Raw genomic sequence first — 21,300 nt, forward strand, 5'->3', positions numbered from 1 at the left:
GTCATCATCGGTGAATTTTCAAAGTTTGATTTATCTGGGAAAATATTTTTTTGTTTGTTTTTGGTTGAGGGTCAAATGATCCACAGGCTCATTCAGACCTCAAAACTACTTAACATTTGGTTCCAAATGTCCTCGAGGGTCATTTGACCTTCTGACCACCCAATCATCAGCTCTGAATATTTCCCAAAGTCAATTAGATGAGTGTTGTTTCCTTCATTAACTCTTCAACTGGAAAACCAAACCAGAATATTAGTTGTAAATTAATTTAACTCGCCGAGATATCGCTGTGTTTCCATTATTTGGATTGTGAATTTTTCACGTTAGAGATACTTAGATTGACGATTTTGTGATGTAGCTTAATGCTGAGAATCTTCGTCTATCGATTGTACAGTTTGATATGAAAGAGTATAAAGCTCGATTATTCGCTATGTAGAACGCCACGAGACACAAATAAAATGAGTGATGGCACTCTACATATCACGTGTGATAATTCTGCGATTGACTAGAGTGAGATAGTAAATTTCATTTGCATTCCAAAAATTCTTCTTTTCTATAGTTATTCAAAAAATTTTGCATATCAATTGGAGAATCATTTGACATTTGTCTTGGAGCCATTGATCTCAGAATTATCTGTTGTACATAATGCACCTGATCCATTTATCTTGATACTTAATGGAAAAGTATGAGGAGTTCACTGGACGAAATTCAGCCCATTAAATGAACAGGCTAAATTTCTGTTAATGTATGGATAATTAATTGTAATTATTCTTCGAGTAGACGATAAGAAACAAGTGGATTTCATGAGATCATGTGAAGAGCGAGAGCTGTTCGATTTTTTTTTGAGAGGAGCATAAAACGGACTGTCTTTATTATTCAATATCTCGAAATTGGCAGAGTCGAATGGGGTGATTTTTTTTCACTTGCAGGATCTTTTTTCAGGCTTTAAAATGAGCATTGATTTATAAAAATCGCATCATTGAGTAATGAGATATTGAAGTTCAAAGGAAATTCGCTTTACCTCATCTTCCAGCTAATTATATGGATCCGTGTCGGTGAAAAATCGATCGATAAACATGAACAAAGACAAATAGTGATATTGGCAGTGATTAAGGGATTAGACTATTTCGCTAAGTATTTATAATTAATTAGCCTAAAAGGAAAAACGATGGCAGAGATCAATCGTTGATGACATCAATTAAGATTTAAAAATTTCAGAAATTCCTAAGACTACGATATGTATGAAAATCAATAAATCCCACGCGATACTGAGAAACTACTCACTCATTTTTCTCCTGCAGAATTCTCTCGACAGTCTTTCCCAAGTTTTTCCACGTGAATTTTGTGGTTTGTTCGAGCAAACGCGTAATCAACTGGTGGTTGATGACTCGGTGAGCTAGAACCATATCAGGACTGTCGTTCAACACTTCACACTTCGTTTCCTCATGAATTCTCTCTAAATGTTCGGACAGAGTCCTCGATGTAGATATAACACTGATTTTCTCGTTCACGTTTGGAATTAGGTTTTCAAAAACATTCTGAAAATTTGGGAGAGGAATTATTGAGGTTATAACTCTGTGTTCACTCCCGAAAAATTAATGCGGGCTGATTTTTCACGCATATTGACTGAGAGTGAGGATCAGCACTTGCACTTTGTCCACGATTTATTACGGATCATTGTCCCTCTGTTATGCCAATAAGAGAAACATGAGGAATTCGCGACACCAGAACTTCACTAAATTCACAATCACTACACATCACAATCACAGATATTTGTTATGAGTCAAATATCACAACACACTTTTCACACCACACTCACGCACAACAACAAAGTCCGGCGACAATTTTCATGGCGTCCCACAACCCCCCGCGAGCAACTGCCCGCAACTCCCGGCAGTAAACAATAAACGTTCGGAAAATACCTCGAAAACGGTCATGGGTATCCAATATTCAACCTCTCTGGTAACGTCACGATTTCCCGAAGATTGTTCACTACTTTCCGGTCCAGAAATCGAGGAAGTGTGGGATAATTGTTCCATAGAAGGGTTTGGGAAATCGGAACCAAACGCCGCTGACGCCACATCGTCGGCCATCTTGGTGAGACTGAGGGGAGCCAAGATGGCGTCCAAAACTTCAACCGAGAGGCGGCCGGGTCTTCTGAGTTCTATATCATCGAGTTGGAGAGAAACATCGTCCATATTGGGAATATCAACATTTTGTGTATCCTCGAATATCTTGTCCAGGATTTCGTGTACTATTTGTTGGGTGTCCTGAAAATATTAGAAAAAATAAATAAATAAATCTGAGGGATTAATGTTCCGTTGAGGAAAGTGAATTGTAAACGAATTTTTTTTTTCCAAAAAACAAATTAATGAGGGATTTTTTTTTCAAAAAAAAAATTAATTGATGAGGAATCAATTTTTTTTTCGATTAATTGTATTTAAAAAATAGTGAAAAATGTTGTGAAGCACCTGGAGCATCTGGGCCCTCAAGGTATCATAGTCCTCTCTCATCCTGAAGCATTCCTCAATAAAATTCTCCCCATCCTCGAAATTCCCACAAACATTACAGTTCAGAGTAACACTCAAAGCCTCAGTCAATCCCTTTCGGGGATCGTCATCCTTGCTGAAGGCCAATAACAGCCTCAAATAATTAACATCCTCGTTTCTCTCAAGAAATATTTCACAAAGGAGGTGCTTAGCCAAATTCAACCGCACATCCTCAGAGGTGGCCTCACCAATCCCCACAGATTTCCTCTCCATCGAGTCACTCCTGAACGAAATACTCTTTTTCCTTGGTTTCACCCGGGTGGAACTCCTCCTAGACTCTTCATGACTCCGTCTAGATCTATTCGAGAACTCATATTCGTTCTCGAAGTCATCGTGGAGCCAGGAGCTGATAGAGGGGCTGAGTAAGTTCTCATGGAACCAGAGAGGAATGTTGAGGAAGACTCCCTTGGGGAGGACTCCGCAGAGACTTCCATCCTTCTTCCTGAAGTGCTCGAGTGTTTCCAAAAGTTGGCCCTGAGTTGGTCGTTCAAGATTCATCCCATAAACCAAGAACTCACGCCAGTCCACGTGAGAATCATCTCCAAAAATCTGGTGAACGAGTTGGAATACGTCAGGAGGATTCAACTTCAGCCATGATGAAGGCACTAGAGGTTCTTTATCATCTTCTCCTCCGCAGGCAATTAAATCCTGAAGGATGAAGACAAAAGAACGTTGGGGAAGGCTTCCAGACGGTGCAACCCTTGTAAAGATGTCCTTCAACCGCCCCAACTGGACCATTTTGAAGTTAAGATTATCAGATTCCTCTACAGGGAATCGTTTCAGAAGGTTGAACTGCTCTTCATCCTTTGAGTTACCAAAATTCATTATAAAACGATCGCCATCAAAGATCATCTCTCCAGGAATTGATTTGTGATGCTCGATGGCTAAACAGAAAACCCTAGCCAGCTCCTTGATACTCTTCATTTCATTCCGATAGATCTCGTTGATCTTTTCTTCCATCACATGAAGTCCATGTTGAATTGTCGTCAGAAGAAATTCTGCATCTGACTCCCAGGCGGTTTCCAAGACCTTCAGGAGAGTCTTCACCCTGGTAACTTCGTATATTATGACGGATCTCCATTCTGTCAGAGCAGCTTGCAGCTTCTTTTCATCTTCGAGAGATTTAGCATCTCCCATTTTAGCCTGAAGCTTCGAAGACCTTTTCGAAGGTCTTTTCTTGCCGATTTTCTTGGGATTTCGTGGAACCTCCTTCGATTTGATTTCACTTTTCGTCTCGACTCCTGAATCTATCAGGGACATATCATCAACGAAAGATTGACAGAAATTAATATTTTCTCTGATGGTTCTGAAGGCGATTGTGCTATCAACCTGGAAGGCGCTTCCCTGTTTAGCTAACAGAATACTTTCGATTTCATTCTGAAAATCGAGTTTGTTGAGCTTAGAGGATGGGGATTTATTGAATGACTTTAGATCTTTATCTTTATGATCTTCAACAGAATCATCCTCGAGGAAAACTCGCTGGAGCGTGGGTTTCACAAGTCGATCTCTTGCATCTCTCTTCGTGATCGCTGAATAGTACTCCTCCAGGATGGGCACAGTATCCACGAACCTCTTCAACTCAATCTGCATCATAGCAAGATAAATATTGATAAGTATCACTAGCTGGCCCGTCGTCCAGTGATCACTAATGATTTCTTTCCTTTTCTCGAGACAATTTCTCCTCTTTCGATCACAAATCTCCCACAGTTGCGTTTGAAAGTCATCCACACGGCAATGCAACTCGTACTTCACCTCTTCGTCATTCCTCATGTCCTCAGAGATTGCGTTGAAAGCATTTTGGAACTCCCAGAGCAATCGCTGTCTCTCATCCGGTTGCTCCGCAAACTCAAACATGTATTTTATCATGAAGTCTTTGTAGGGAAGGACGGCCAGGAAGGTAAATCGCTTCAGTGACAGGACCTCCAAGAGTCCATTGATGTAGCTGGACTCTAGGTTGATCCAGCAGAATCCCAGCTCCTCCAAGAGATGCTTATCCTTGGGAGAATCAGCATAGGTCCAAGCCGGTTCTCCAGGCTGCACCTCACTCTCCTCGAGGACGTCGAACATTGTATGAGTCGACTCGGTTTCAGTAACCGGTTCATTCTTCGTCATTATGATTCCACATAATTTTTCTAGAGATTCAAAGTCCCAAATAGTGTACTGGAATACGGAAGCGAGCCCTTGATCGATGTAAAAGCTGTCGACTTCATTTTCCTCCTCAGAAGTGTTTGAATCTGCCCTCATTCTGATGAACGATGTAAGGTGAGAAGATCTCGCAGAATTATTTAATGAGGCTAGAGGGTTGGGAACCAGTCGAGAACTCCTGAGGAGGCCCTCCTGCTTTTTTTCTTCTTCATCTTCATCGGAGTGTGGGGAATCCCAGGGCTTCGCCGATAATTCGGATTCCAGATGTAGTACATGTTGATAGGTGTTGGGATAATCGATGATCACCCATCCCTCTATGTCCTCCAGACTCTTCAGATACGCAACGATTGTTTTAGCTATTAGTTCCTCAGGAATTCGTTTACCATGAGTGAGTAACTCGTGGATTCTCTTACCAACGAATGCTGCGTCACTTAACAGGGGATGCATATCCTCGTAGGGAATCATTATTGGTGTTTGTGTTTTCTTGTCTGCCTTTGCCTCTTCTACTTCGTCATCACGAAATGTCTCCAGTGATCCACGAGTTCTGTTCACCTCCAAATCCACGAACTCAAATTCTTCAACTTCTTTTTTATATTTTTTCAAGCAAAAATCGATAGTATTCTCTACTTGAACTGTCGTAATCCCCTCACAGATGAGGAGTTCCTGGAGATAAGAATGAAGAGATGTATCTGGTAGACCAAGAAGTACCACGCGAATGCGATAGAGCGGTAGTGGAGGTGAGGCTCTTGTGTCTGAGGGGTGTAGAACCTCCAGTAATTTATGAACGACGTGCCCCAGGATATTCCGTCCCAACTTCTGGAGCACATCGTCTTTTGGGACAAACTCCTTCCATGGACCAGTCAGCGCAAGATACTCTTCCAGATATCTTGTGTCAAGCAATTCCTCTCTTCTCCTCAACTCAGGGTTTCCACCAGATACTTCTCCCCCCTCTCCTTCTTGTATATCATCCAACTCAAGCCTCTCTTCAGGATAAAGCACCGCCAGACCCTGCTGAAACAGAGCCTTCCACTCCTGCCAGACTTTCCTGGGGACATCCTGATGATTCAAGTCTCTGTAATCTCCGCAGATCATCGCAATGCTTGTCAGATCTTCTGTCACCTGTCTTCCAAGCTGTTGGAGATAGTCTGCACCCCTTTGCAGCCTTCTGTTGACAACTCTGCGTTCCAACTCCGCAGACCTCTTCCTCTCATCCTCGATTCCACGGGCATTCCTCCTAGACTCATCCAATTCCCTCTCTTCATCAGCTTGGACGGATTGCTCGTTCACTGCCTGCATGAGACTCTCTACCAATTTCCTGTTATCAGACATTCGATTCTTGTCTTTACGGATCTCACACAACTTCTTCAGCATCTTTTTCTCGTACTGAGATTCTCTCAGAGCTCCCCGGGCTATCATCTCGTCGAGCTTTCTTTCTTGATCATCTTTAATCCTCTCCCAGACAGAAGTGAGAACGTCCTTCTGAGACTGACTCTTCCACTCTTCAGCAACTGATTCCTGGTTCTTCCGGTGGGACAGGGTCTTAATGTAGCTCTTTGCAGCACAGGAGTTAATATTAGACCGTTCTCTGGTGAGTCTAGCCCCTCGTGCTGAACGATTTCTAGCGACTTTACCCGTCTGATCATCTTCTTGAAGAGACTTATTGTTCCTGGGTGTGAAAAACGTTTGAGGGCTTCCCTCCACCATTTTGTCTTGCTCTCTGGATGACCGGAGTGGGACACTAACCTGTCTAGACCGGTCAATAGCATTGAGAAACTTCTGCCTGTGCCACTCGATGACCTCTGCCGATGTCACTAACGGCTCAGAAAGAGGGTGGTCAGCAGGTTCAGCTGGTGGTGGCTTCTCCGAGATAACTTTCACATCAAACTTCGTTGAAGCAGGAATGTATCGTTCTCGTTCCTTCTGCAGAGTGATAAAGTGAAGTCTGTCCTTCATCTCCAGACACAGGAAGAGTTTGTAGAAGACTTGGAGTGCGGCTATCCCTCGTCCATTGGACATGTCCTCGAGACAATCATCATCGAAGTCAACTCCAATGAACTTCGACCAAGCTCTCAGGTGCTTCAGATTAACACGAGCAAGGGCTGCATCCTGCGTCTGGATTATGGTCTCCAATTGGGTCTCGTTGATTACGTCGTAGTTGTAGAGAAGTTTAGCTAGGAGAGTGCCATCCTTCGAGTAGTGCCCGAATACCTCGGGAGTGAGGTCGATTATCACTCCCAGTCTTGATTGCAACCAAGTTCTTATTATTTCACCCATTGATATTTGAGGGGTTAGGTCTAACGACTAGGGACTCATTTTGGGGGAGAGAAGGCGTCTGAAATGAGATGAAGATGGGGTGAAGTACGATAAGATATGAAGTTTACTATTTAAGGCATTAAACCAAATAGATTCAGGCTTGTAATTCAGAGAACAATAATCATGATACAGGTAGTAACAAGGATAGTGTATGCAATAACGTATAAAGCAAGCAGAAATTGAGTATTAATTAATCAGCAATGGGGATTTACATGGAGACACTACCGGCTTAATTAGGTCTTGAAGGAGATCCACCAGGATAGATTTCTAATTTCTACCAAAGTTCTGATCGTTCTTTCTCACTCTTAAATTTTCTAGATGAGGTACATTCATTGCAGTTTTTACTTCTTACAATGTTCGATATATTTTGGGGTACATTTTGGAATAGGAAACCTTTCACGACGAACGGTGTTCAAGGAAAAATTACCAAGGCGAATAAAAAAATTATTTATTTATCAAATAGTGTATAATTAACAAAACAATATATTAAGGGATCACAATACATTAGAAATCCCCTAACTTTTCCTCAGCTTCAAATTTGAATACTTCAATTTTTTCCCAGGTTTCGGAGAATTTGAGTCATTTACAATTGGATTCTCCTGTTTTTCCGACAGTCTACGTTTTATTAAATCCATAAAATTTGATTTTCCGTTACATAATTTTAATTGGCATGCCATATCATCATTGTTCGTGTTCCTGGTTGGCTTCACTTCACGACCTTCTTCTGAATTCTCCTCTTCATGAGAATCTACTGTCTTGTAACTTGATACGTTACGTTCATGTTTCGAAGGTCCCTCGAGAATCTCTTTCACCACAAAAACATTTTTCGATAGTTTCGGTTTACTCTGGCATTTAAAAATAAATTCATTTAAATCGACGTCAGCGATCTCTCCTTTCAAGTACATGAGGTGTCTCTTGAGGGCTCGATAAAAGTGAAGTTTATCTTCCATCCTAGGGAAGTTTGAGCACCGAGCACTGCTCGAGGGAACGACCCATACAGCTGTATTTCCTATTTTCTCAGACTGTAGTCCAAAATGAAAATCAGTTCTCTTGAAATTCTCCCCGAAAACCTGATAAATACATTTTCCATTGAAAATAGCAATTTTCGGTTTGAAGTGTTTCATCTTTTCTACGACGACAGCACATCCCTTTCGGATTTCTGCTGTCGATAAATCCGCTGAGGATCTCGTGGCCCTCGCAACAATATTGGTCAGGCCTATTTTGTGCTGCAGAAGATTACAGTCTTCCTCGAAATTTATGAACCTGGGGACTAATTCTGAGGCGTGAAGAAGTTTGTAGAAGTGATTCCCAGGACCTGCGTAATATCTTCCCTTGTAAGCTGCCATAAGACTGGGATTTATTCCCAAGAAGACCAGATCCAGGTCAGGTTCTAGATAGTCCTGAAGGGTACTTTTCTTCACTTCTTCTTCAGATAGACCATTGAATCGATTCTGTTTGCGTTTGTCCATGATTTTAAATATATATTTTTTTAATCTGTGAAACACAAAATTTTCCTACTGAAATAAGACCACAATTTACGCCTTTAATTCTCATTCTCAAAATACTCCACCTACTTGACAACATTCTTGAGCACCCACCAGTTCCACTCGCTGTTCCGCCGATATTAATTAACGAAAATCGAATAATCCTTTCTGAATATACTTTTCGTAATTAATGAACCGATTGAACTCCTGAAAATTCACCGGAGCCAGGTAAACACTCTCTGTAGATATGATCAGCTGGTGACAAACCGCGCAATGTGTGGGGTAGTCATCATCGAATTCTATCTTACCGACTAAAAAACCTGGAGAGAGGCCAGTGGCTACTGCCCCCTTCAACTTTACATCCCGCCTCGATTATGATTGAACCGAATTCCAGTGTGTTTCAATATGAAATTCCCCGGTTGCATTGTGCACCGATACCTTCGAAATTATTCAACACTAGCGTACAAACGTTGACAACTGGGGAATTTCGTACGTTCACAATCAATCGTTTCTGGTATTTCTTTTTTACAATGAAAAATAAATATTGAACTCGAATATCCGAACATTTTTTAAACATCCAATAAATCTGACGTCATTCGTTATTATTTTATTACTTGAAAAATATGTTCAATAGTTTCCAATTAATTTTCAATTAATTATTCATACCAAATGACCTTAACTAACTGAATAATTCAACGTGAATAACAGCGACTGATTTATTTTTTTTTATATTCGATGTCAGAAAAAAACTATAAGTTATTCCATCCGGATCAACCATTGAGTTATGATTAAATTGAATGTAGAAGAGGTTTCTTGTGGCAATGAAATATTTTTTCTCAGCCCAGTGAATCAGGACCGAACCGTTGAATACAGTAGATATCCCCAATATGTCCAGCGAAGAGTGATCGTTTCTAAATACAAATCGTGTTTGGTCTTCTGGTCGGCCGAGCAAAATCGAAGTACAACCGATGGAAATTCCCAATTGCCTGATATTTCTCATGTTGGTTCAGTTATCGTTGACATATGCCAAAGACCTGAGAGCCTGCGGCTATCCTTCAAAAACCATTTCAAACACCAAAACAAATTTTCGACCTTCTCATTTTCCCACCAAAAAATATATGAGACATTATCCAGAAGACTCTCGAATTTTCCTTCCGACAATTCCCGTTTTCCCCTGATCATTATGAGTTGTCATTCTCAATGTTCGAAACCAGAGGAAAATACTTGAATATATTCTGAACTAGTTTCGTCTTTTACATGATAAAGACAAATAGAATTTTCCATTTTGTCTGGTTTTTCTTTCAGGATTTCGGTATTAAAGGGGATCAGACTCTATCTGCGCCGCATGCAGAGCACTGACTGCCAGTGCCCTCCACCAGCAATTCCAGTATCCCATAATGGACAAAAATGCCTCGAGCACCGTCACATATCAGTAGTACGAGTCAACGCAGTTGGTGACTTCTAGCACTCATCGCCGCGTGCAGCACTGCTGCATAAGGGATAAAATTCGGTCGGAAAATGCAACTGAGGTACAGAGAAAGGGAAGACACTGCTCCAAGGTATTTCCCTTTATTTATTACCTGTTCACAATTTTTTTCACTTGATGATTATATTTTTACCTACCAAGTTATAAAATGTAGTAGATCGTTATCAGTTGAAATTCCTCGAGCAATTGAACTTGTCATTACTCCTGCTGACCTGCATTTTCATCTGGAAGTAAAAGATGCCCCAGGAATGCTCCTCAACAGGTGGAGACTGTTGGCTAATCGAGAATTTCTCCTCGGAGAAGCTCCTCCGGGATTACAAGATTAGAATAGGGGCACGGTGAAGATAGCAGATGTTTAATGGTTTTTCAGTCACCGGTTATCGCATGGTTTATGGGGAGCCATTCAGGTGCAACCCAAGGTTTTATGATCAGTTTTAGAAAGCCTCCAAAGGAAGGGGGTGCTGCATCAAACGGCCGGGACGTGCTTCAGAGAGGACTCTGTTATCACTGGGACATAGAATTAATTGGTAGTAGCAAGTCAGTGGAAAAACCTGGGGCTCTGTCCACAAAGGATAACGAGAGCTTTACATAATAAGTTGGGAATATTTGGTGGACAATGGACGCTTCCTCTAGAATGATAATTCATTATTTTTGGTCAACTTTATGTAATTATGATTCAACGATAGATTATATTTTACATCAATTTCCTTGATTGTCTCTTTCTCGAAATTTCTTTGTGGCTAAATTAAATTGAATTTCTGGGATTTTATTTCTGTTGTTAAATTTAAGTTGTGGAAATATTATTCTCCATCGCCTGGTTCACTGTTGGCAATTTTCTTTTGCCAAGTGACTTTTCAAAATATCGGGAAATTTTCCTTCAAATTTTCAATGAAGGGAAAATACAATGCAGGAGGATAAGTAATGAGGAGTTCAATTGCATGAAGAGTGCCCACAGGTGCATTTCTGCTCACCAGATAACACGATCTCACTTCCAAGTTGGAGGGAGTATGTATATTCTCCCCTAGAGCCCAAAGTTTCAACCGACTGTTTAGACTTCTCCCATACAACAGTCCAACAACTTCATAATTTGGTACTTTGTCAGCTCGTGAAAATTCCACTTTTAGAAATCGCTATCAACCTGCGTTATCATGTACGTCCTGGCACAATCAGAGACCCGTAATTATTATCAGTACAAAAAATTCAGAACAATTACATTGAATAATCAAAGGGTTAGTTGGGTGAAATAGATCAGTGAGGAAAAAGCTTGCGCTGCCCTTTTAAGCGGAGGAATGTTTTTCTTTATTAATCGATTTACGGGGTGGAGGTCACCTCGGAAGCTTCGATCGCCAATAAAGAAAAATATGAGGGAGGCGACGAAGATTGGACCGAATTAATCACAGTCGCGAGACTAGTACGTAGATTGGAGCCAATCAATTTGCTGTCGAGTCGCGCTCATACCCCGTTTCGTGGAGGAGAGGAGGAACTGACGCTCGAGCGGAGAGGACGCGCTGCCCTATCATTCACCAAGATGTACGGCTTCGAGATCCCGATATCACGTTTGCAATGTGTCACCGGCTCGTCTGTACGCCAATTAAACGGGGGACACTATCCTGCTGGTGCAACTTGGCTCATTTCAGGGCAATTAAAACGATTTTCAAGAGTATCTTAATCCTGAGATTTTTATTCCCGTGCAGGGAGCGCAAAATTCTTCAAAAATTACGTGTCTAGTTCTTAATCCACCGATTAAAATAGTATTCATCAAAAATTACGGAATAGTTAAGTATTTTTTCACTGAGAAGGTGCCTAATTGTTCCGTAATTTTACCGAATATTGTCTTGACTGACAGATTACGGAACCGACACGTCATTTTTAAAGGATTTTCTCAGATGCAGATGATGGGCTGCACAATCAGAAATTCAGTAAAAATGAAAAAAAAAATGTTAAACTTATGCTACATAAATTTATAAACTTAAATATTAAGAAATAAAATATCCTCATTCGGAGCATCTCCTCCTCCGTAATTTTAACTGAATATTTTTCTCCCCATGAAAATTGGGAAGGGAAACACTAATGAGATTTGAAGTGAACCATTAATCGTTGTCAATCGCCGGAGGTCATAAATGAGGATCAGTTTGTGCTATACGAAGACTATCGACAGGATGTACGTCGTACATCGGCAGTTTGATCTTATTAACATTTCTATTCCTCGTCAGGGTGGGAGGCTCGTGGAGTTGAGTTATCAAGTTGCGAGGAGGAGGGAATTTCGCCGTCGGGCCACGCGACAATACCGATGCATCATCGATGGCCTGTTTCCAATAAACTGTGTGCCCCTTATGTCTCCGGGTACTGTCATTAATCACACCTTTGTGAACGACGGGTAACACGGAACGGGGGTGGTTGAACGGAGTTCAACCATGCGGTGACGCTCCTTACGACACGACAAACTTGTGCACCAATTGGATTTGACATGGGACTGGAAGGAATTTTCGAGAGTGAGGGTTAGGATATCGTGTTTGATCAACATCCAACTGATGTGACCAAATATTCAACCAAATTACACTCCATCACCGAAGTGTTCACTACATTTTGGGATGAACATTCTCCACGAATTTTGAGTTCGTAAATTTTATTTTGCGAGAGAAAGGAGTCATATCCATAATATTGAACTATAAGTAACTTTTCAATTTGCTAGAACAATTATTCTATATAAACTAAACAAATAAAAATCAAATGTGTGACGAAAAATTTTAGCGTTTTACATCAGAGGAATTTATTGTCTATGAGAATAACAATATTTCCATTTTATATTGCTAAATATTCAAGCGGAATTATGGGATTTCCACTGTTGTTTGCATTCAACTGAGAACTATTCTCGAGAGAAAATTCGCCGCGTCGACAAATGCATTCCCGATGCACTCGAAAATTCTGGGATATTTGTTGCAATGGCCCCCTATAATTCATTTATTCGTTCAGAAGGGCGACCAATGATTGGGCACATTAAAATTAACCGCGCCCATTAACGCCGTTCGATAGAAAAAAATTCATACTTCTTAAAGGTCACTTTTTAATATACAATAAAATATTAAAAAATACTGTCTCAACAGAGACATTTTTTAATATAAAATAAAATATCCGGTATACGCAATCTACATTTTTCATGATACAAAAACAACGCAATTGCCTATGAATTCATAATGATATGCATAAAAATTCTGATGAGTCTGTATGACAAGGCAAGTGCAGCGAAAACCAGGCAAGTGCACATGACAGCCTGAAGATTATTTACATTAGCCACACCTTTGCCAACATGATAGTATTTACCCCAGTGAATATCTGTGTGTGGCATCATCAGGGGGTGGGGTTGAGGTGGGGGAGTACGTTAAACCGCGGAAAGTAGAGACAGAATGAGAAAGGATTGAATGGGCATCCTCTTAACGTCAGGCCAGTGGTATACACGTACGTATGTGGGGGCAATAGTACTGGTACTCTTGGTACACACGTCGTCCAAATTTCCACCGGCAGTCGCCTTGCACGTCACATACTCCACATACCTTATGCACATCCCGTGTTGTAGAATACACCCCCTGCCTGGGGGCAAAAATACCAAAAAATTTTCCGTTCTTTGATGCAAAAGAAATGGGAGAACGTGAAGGTACGAGGAATTTTTCAGACGATCGTCTGTCGAATTTGTTATCTAACGAAATGTTTTTTTTTACAAGTGGAAAATTTTTATATTTACCTGGGATTTTTTTAGGGCAAGAAGATTAACTTCACCGAGAGGAAGATGTGGAGATGTTCCTTTTTCATCCCCTGGTCGGTGAGAATTCACGGGTCAATTCCGGGCCTCATGAACCTCATGACGAATGACCCCAGGAAGATGATAGATCTCAGGCATTGAACAATTACTTCCCACCTTGTTACACGTTATTGCATTTTGTTTCAATTCCACAGGACAGAGACAGAGATGAGCGTCACAGGGCGGGGGATGGAAAATACAGAGTACTACAGCGGTAGAAGCCGGTGGGGAATTCGCTTCGAATAAATAATGACTCAACTGTACAGCAGAAACCCAGCGAGCTCCTATTATTTATGATATTAGATTACGCTATATCACTGCCTTCATAATTAATTGCCAACGCCCACGTTTTGAAGCGCCGTTAACTGTGAAATGCTAATGAACAGATTTTGTAACCGGCGTTCAATTCAAATTTACTCTTTTCACCACCTGTCCCGCACCTTTTTCACTCTCATCGGAAATTATATCGTTTGTCGGTGAGAAATTACAGAATATTATCGAGATTGGTCTCGTTTTTTCATTCCATTTTTTTGGTTTGTTTTTTTTTTCGAAATGTTGTTTTACGGTTTTTTAACTGAATTGAGGGAAAAATGCTCATATTGCTGGTGAAAAAATTTCCAATTCTCTCGCATCACTCTCTCGTAATCTTTTCTCTTTCGCATTCCCCTCCTGTTACCTTTTTTTTTCACTCCCTCCACCTGCACTTTTAATTAAATAATGCGATTCAGGAACGTGCCCGACATACCCAGCAATTCGTTTTCCCCATCGTCCTCTTCTCTTTGACGCTAATTCACTTCCCCTTTTTGTACAGTTTCAGTTATTTCTCTCGCTTATTTTTTTCACTATTCCTGGAGCGTATAACGCAATATTCGGGAATCCCATTCTCACCTGATTTATCGAATTTTATAATTTTCACATTTCTTCGTTGTTCACATCTTCATGTCAACTCATTGCGATTTTTTTCACTGAAACAAAATTAATAAATTTTATTCGAATATTTACCACAAAAATTTTACAAAATTGGGTTGAAACTAATGATCTCCGAATGATAAAATCGTGAGCGCACCCCCTGCTGTTGTTTTGTTACCAACGAATTTTTTCACTGTTTGAAGAGGAGACTATTAAACCAAAGACATGATACCCCAAAGTCAGGTTGAAAGTCGCAATAACACACTTTGACCCCCAATAAAGCCTTCGAAAGTAGACGGAGTATACACAGAAGTCTTGCTCTTTTCATCCCCCTTCCACCACCGTCGACCCCCCCCCCCCCCCCCGAGCCACCGTCAACACCGCAAAAATTCTATTTGCACGAACGTCTGATTGGAACGGCCGTTCCTCTCGCAATTACCAAGCGTTTTTTCCTCCTCTCTTCCTTCTTCGGTCTTTCTTGAAAACTTTTTATTCACACACAGCTCTTTTGTTTTCAGAATCCACTCACCCTCGCTTCAGGGAGGAATTGTTTGATGAAAAAAAATTGAGATTGGAGAGATGCACCAGGAGGACTAAAGCATCAAGTTCTTAATTCCAGGGAAATAACATATTTGGACTGAAAAAAATTTCAGTCTAAAAAAGTGATAAATCCTTGATGATCTATTGGCCCACCAGGAAGACAAAGTGAGAAACTATTTGATTAGAAAAATTGAAATCGAGAGATGCACTCACAGGAATACCTTAAATGCTTAATTAGTATGTGAATAAATTATTTTGTACGGAAAACAGTTTCTAAAATCGCTGACGCGAAAAGAGAAAAAAAATTGTGGAAATGAATAGAATAATTCACAATGAATAATTGATCAATCTCTTGAGGACCCGAAACATGACATTTGTCTCGTGATAAACAATCGTCATCATCAGTTGGTCGGCCAGGAAGATGACCCGAGGCCGCGTTATCCTCACATCCCTGAGATGAAGAAAAGTGTCGGAAAAACATTGGGTTTCATGTGCTCACGTTTATTTGAAAAGAGACAAATAAAAAATGAGGGCATACAGCGGAATGGAAGCAAATGGGAAGTGTAGTATGTATGAGGAAGCCCATTTTTTTATTCTCACGGTGAGACGTGGGGGGGTGTTGGGTGTGAGGAGCGTCGGCGCGTCGGCGCGACACCATAAAACCTTGTGCATTGAGCCACAACTTGCCCAGTGAGCGTTGCGTCCTCAGAGAGAGAATGCCGACTGCACCCCGACTCTCCAGCCGGTCATCCACGTGGTCCAGCCATTCCGCTGCCGCTCATTCATAAATACCGAGGAAAAAATTGTTTTTCGATCAAGTGCAAAAGTAAAATTGGAAATTACCAAAAAATTGGGTAAATATTTTTTAGCGATCAATTGTTAGGCCTTTGTTTATCCCTTTAACCATCGACTCCCTATTAATTTCACCGTTTCAAGTGTTTGCATAATTTAATTATTAAGAAAAATAATTCCCTCTGAATTTATCAGCTTTTCCTCTGTCCTGAATAATTTATAAGAAAGTCGTAGTGATTGCACTCATTTCTTGGTGTCACGTTCGACAATTTCCCCGGAACGTTCCTCTAGAAATATAAGAAACTCCCTGAAGAAACTTCTTCAAATTCATGTAAATACATTTTCAAACTGATGGAGCAACTCTGCCCCTTCGCCCTCACTTCTTTCATTTCAGTTCTGCGACGAGAGGAATGAAAAGATCGAGAGTGGATTGGTGATGCTGACAACTTGTGATTTTTTCTGTGAGAGATGATAGACAGATAGTGCATGAGAGATACATAACGATTGATAATCGCGAGATATATTGAGAGATGTCTTGCGATAAAGCGTCGAAACGCCTGCGGTGCATCATCACTAAGGCACGAAGACTGGGCCTGACTGAGTGGGAGCTGTCTGATTTATCTGGTGTCAGGAGAATCACGTCGTCAGGCAGGAGTCCAAGCAATTGGTCGTTAGTTGCAGTGATGATTGGATTAATTATTGGAGGAACTTTGGTACTGGCTAGTGTCTGCAATCCTTGTGGTAGACACATTCATCATGATCACAGGGGCACTTAATCCCGAGGGAATGCTCTAGGTAAATATTATCGAGGAATAAATATTTTTATTGGTTTTCTCTCTTGACCTAATGGCGTGGAATATTTGCGATAAATATTATTTTCGCCTTAATCGCTTATCTCACTCGCTCTGGGCGCGTGTTAATTTGACGAGATCATTTTTTTTTCAATGAAACTTTCGGGAAATATCCAATGACTTGAAAGGTCTCGTGGTATTATGAGTATTATGAGAGTTAACGTCATTGTCAAACCGAATATTTCCCGCATTTTCAAATTCTAAAAAATTCGTCTCCGAATGCAACATTCCCTGGCTGAAGGGTCAGTGCTTCGGGCGATGGGCGCGTTGATAGATTGACCCTTGCAACGAAAAACCGATGAAATTCAATTTTTTTGTCATTTCTAAAATTCGAAAAAAAACTAGTTAGTCCACTATTTGTGAAAATGCCAGTGGAAGTCCAGTTAATGGATTCGTTCATTGCATCAAAGAAATTTCGCATCCGTCAATTGACGAGTTGATTACTTGATGCAATTAAAAATAACAGACGTGATAAATATTGTTGAAAGCCTCATCGAACTCTCGTTGAGTCTGTGAGATGCTCAACTTTTCCAATATAGAAATCAAAGTGCAAACTGAGGTCATGGTCGATATTACAGTTCGTTAAACCTAGCAGTGGGTAATGACGCGTTACCATAGTCCCTTTTGGTGTGAAAGCACCTCGAAAGGTTCCTTTATACATACACAAGCCCTTGTTTCACCGTGAGAAACTCGCGTTGGATTCACCATCCCCTTAACCAAATTAATTCTCCCCCTTCTCCCTGGCAAGACTGTTTTCAACAGTTGAACGCTTAGCTTTTAATTTTCATTCGCAAACTTTTTTCCCGGCTGTTCAATTAATTTCTGAATTTATTATTTCAGAGAGTGAATGGATGCGAGCGAAATTCATCATCAATTTATTCGAAATGAATTTTAATGAAACAGTGTATTATTCATAATAAAGTAATTGTTAAGCATAAATATGCGACAATTTTCGGATGATGTTTTCAACCTTTGGTTAAAAATTTCACCGAACAGCCAACGTATAGAATAATTTAATAATAAACCTCTTGAAAAATTCAATTTGTCGATAATAATTATCCAACGATATTACCAATTTTATCAATTAATTAATTTTACTATAATTATCATCTTTACGCTATTATATTGTCTATGTAATTTATTGTTGGAATTTTGTAATAATATTTCTATACTAAAATAAAAATCAATTAAAAATTAATTCAAATTCAGAAAAATAGAGTTCAATGAATTTTTTATCTCGATTAGAAATTACTCCTCACAAAATCATTTTTATATTAAATTTCTTTATGCATCCAGTTGCAAAATTCTGCACTCATGCCTCCTCGTTCGGTCCACACGAGAGTTTCACCAGAGGAATTTAAGCTGCGGATCGATTCTCACTCCTTCATCGGGGCTCATTGCAAAACGGCGGAGGTGTATCGTGGCCCGGTGGAACGTCTGGCCGCACATAGGAAGTTGTGCATTGCTTTGGCGCGGCCACGTGAACCGAATTGTCATTATACCGTGCAGTGTAGAGAGTGTTGGACGTCACGCGACGGAATAATAGCCGTTTGTATATCGGTCCAAGCCAAACGGCCGTTGAAATTGCTGGCCTCGTGCCTTCCGCTCTCCCCATTTATGCACCTTAACATTGGACTGCGGAATAATGTTGCGTCCCTCAGTGGACGGCTAACTGGATTTTCCACAGGTCTGAATCATCATGGAGAACCTGAATAAGTCGCTTGTCCCATTTTTCATTTACATGCACGAAGAAAAAATATTATTTTCGCCAAATATTCATTTAATTGTATTTCTTCGGTGTAATTACTCCCAATAATGGGTATCGACTTTCCTTTAAATTATGATAATCATATTACTCTAGAGGATGAGTATCTTGTGCGTGACCTTGAATGAAACCCCATTAATAATTATTTCGTTTTTCTAAAGTTTTGATTCTCCTGAGGAAAGAATTTCGATGAGTTATTTAATGCTCATAATTATTGCAGGAGTTCACTCAACGTTATAATTAACATGACATCTTTTAGGACAATATAAGTGACGCAATTCAAACGTAATGATAATTGTCAGGGAATTACTTGATTTCGGGAATGAAGGATTGAAAAAATAAATACTTTTCTGAAGTGAATGGATATTTGGAAAAAATAATTCTTCGTCTCAATCTGGGCAATTCCATATCCACCCCCATCACCGATCGAATCGCCGATTTTTTCTCTGGTTGTACATACAAACATGCGCTCTGTCAATTTTTTTCAGACTTTTTACGCATCCGGTAAGCAGTCATAATTTATTGCAAAAAGCCCCAGAAAAATGAAACAAATAAATAAAAAACCATTGAATGAAAAACATCTCTGTTTACCCTAAACATGGGTTTGTCCCCTCGCGAATATAACTCTTTCGAGAGGTACAATAGCTCTCTGAGACACGATAAAATGTAATCCACGGAAAATCGCCGGAATTACACACCCTCACCCCCCGGTTTTATACCTGACACTCGTAAATTGCTTGCGCTTTCTCGCTACTTAAGTAATGAGCCAAAGTTTCCCGCCCTGTCGGGAGACTGCACCGATACTATAACACCCACATCCTCCGCGGCACTAACTCCACTTACGCAAATTAAAGGGATCGAGAAACAATGCGAGGTAAAGAGTGGAAGAAATAAAAAAAAGGCCGGGGGAAGGAGAAATACTCTGAAGTACTTGAGTGATGAGGGTGAATAGAGTAGGTGTAGTCAATCGGCGTTGGCGAACACCCAGATACCCTCATATTCCTTTTCCACTCACAAATGCAGTGAGGGGAATGATTGTACACTAATGCCCAAGCGGGAACATGTTTCATTATTTTTTTCACATTTTTCCGATGATTATTCATTCGGTAATGAGGATTTTCTTCAATTTTTCACAGCCATTCAGGCATTTTATTTCTCATTTTTTTTTATCACTCCTAATTCCCTCTTCACATGCACATACTTCCAGTACAATGAACTTGGCCAATTAGCAATGGCCAATTGGAGCATGAGTAACGAATCGTTCGTGCTAATTCGCGATAGGAGTCTGCGAAAAACAATTGCTGAACATGAATGAACTTCATGGGAGGTGAGTTCCGATAGAAAATTATTTTCGAATTTTCAGGTGAAAAATTTTCATATTTTCTGTTACCGTCAACCATCAACGAATAACACACTTTTCGGAAAAAAAAACCTCCCAAACATTTTGAAAATTAACAACAATGGGAATTCGCAATGTTAAAATTCGAATTCACTTTTCCCCTCGCTCCCAATCAAATTTTCAACTGGAAAACGCGTCTCCAATTTTGTAAGTGATACCAGAAGACAAATATCTCTCAATTTGTTTTCTCGAATGCGAGATAGAAGGCGATAAAATCGGTGAGAAGAGTGTAGTTTAACGGCCAATTACACGGATTATAATTCCCGTAAAATGCCTCCATCGTATTTTCATTATCGCTCCCGTGAGTGCTACGAAATTGTCCGAACCACGTATAGCAAACCCCTCACACCATCCCATCTCCACTAGTCGTCACTAATGAGAAAACTTTCACACGAAAATTTTGGGGAAAATACGAAAGGTATTTACATCGTTGTCCACAAACGGCAATTTTTTTTCTCTCGTATTACTCGATCTTTAAAAAAATATAGAACGTACCACCTCCCTCTGCTGTGTGTAACAACAAATTTTCTCTATTAAAAAAATCAGTGGAAAATTGAAAGGAAAACATTCCGACAAAAAATGTCATTTACATTTCCTTGATTTCCGTGCATGATCAGACACGAGGTAAATCTCGAGCTCTGATTATTTTTTTTCTCCATTGAAACAGCACCAGATGGTCAAGATATATATCACGATGTCCGAGGCCGTGGGTGAGGATGGAATAACGACTGATAACAGTTTCTGGTCCAGCAAGTGGAGGGCATAAAAACTTTCGTAATATAAACTTGCTCTATCACAGAAGTGCGGCTAGCGGCAAGCATTTCCAATGGATTTTATTCCTGATGTGACACGAATCTCATTCGTGATTTATTGTTTTCACTCTCAAACCGCCACCACTACTTATTGAATTTATTTATTAATTTCCCCCTCAGCCATTCCCATTACCATCAATTTTTGTTTTCCTCCAATTTATTTTCATCAATATGAAAAAGCGAGTGCTGTCCCCCGTAGATAATTACCCGGTCACTAATGGACAATTAAAACTTCCTAACACGATAAATTGAATGGAAAAAAAGAGTCAGCGGACGTACACATCTCTCCCATGGGAGGAAAACTAGACCCTTTTGGGTAACTTGTAGTATGAAGCTGAGAGAAAAGTTGAGCCACTGGGAGCGTAAACTATGCTTCGGGCCAAATGAACTAAACACGTTTTTCCCACTCAATTTCAGCCTTCAATAATCCATATAAAAATCTACCGGAGGAGAAACCCGTCG

At 40.2% G+C, this 21,300-nt stretch overlaps 2 protein-coding genes across 4 annotated transcripts; both read right to left on the reverse strand.

Annotated features, from left to right (window-relative positions):
• Positions 1–1,102: 1,102 nt before the first annotated feature.
• LOC135160241 (sperm flagellar protein 2-like) lies at positions 1,103–6,968 on the reverse strand. Its single transcript, XM_064116570.1, has 3 exons — positions 2,469–6,968; positions 1,920–2,267; positions 1,103–1,535 (listed from the first exon to the last, which is right to left on the reverse strand). The coding sequence occupies exons 1-3, from the start codon at positions 6,963–6,965 to the stop codon at positions 1,278–1,280; spliced, it is 5,103 nt and encodes a 1,700-aa protein (XP_063972640.1). The 5' UTR covers positions 6,966–6,968; the 3' UTR covers positions 1,103–1,277.
• Positions 6,969–7,437: 469 nt separating this feature from the next.
• LOC135160983 (G/T mismatch-specific thymine DNA glycosylase-like) lies at positions 7,438–8,759 on the reverse strand. Of its 3 annotated transcripts, none has more exons than XM_064118200.1 (2): positions 8,579–8,759; positions 7,438–8,518 (listed from the first exon to the last, which is right to left on the reverse strand). In XM_064118200.1, the coding sequence occupies exon 2, from the start codon at positions 8,471–8,473 to the stop codon at positions 7,520–7,522; it is 954 nt and encodes a 317-aa protein (XP_063974270.1). In that variant the 5' UTR covers positions 8,474–8,518; positions 8,579–8,759; the 3' UTR covers positions 7,438–7,519. The 3 variants fall into 3 exon arrangements, with proteins under 3 accessions (XP_063974270.1, XP_063974269.1, XP_063974271.1); XM_064118199.1 differs by having other exon boundaries at positions 7,438–8,498; positions 8,579–8,757; XM_064118201.1 differs by having other exon boundaries at positions 7,438–8,498; positions 8,603–8,749.
• Positions 8,760–21,300: the final 12,541 nt, after the last annotated feature.

The sequence above is a fragment of the Diachasmimorpha longicaudata genome, chromosome 3, assembly GCF_034640455.1.
Source record: "Diachasmimorpha longicaudata isolate KC_UGA_2023 chromosome 3, iyDiaLong2, whole genome shotgun sequence".
NCBI classification, from domain to species: domain Eukaryota; kingdom Metazoa; phylum Arthropoda; class Insecta; order Hymenoptera; family Braconidae; genus Diachasmimorpha; species Diachasmimorpha longicaudata.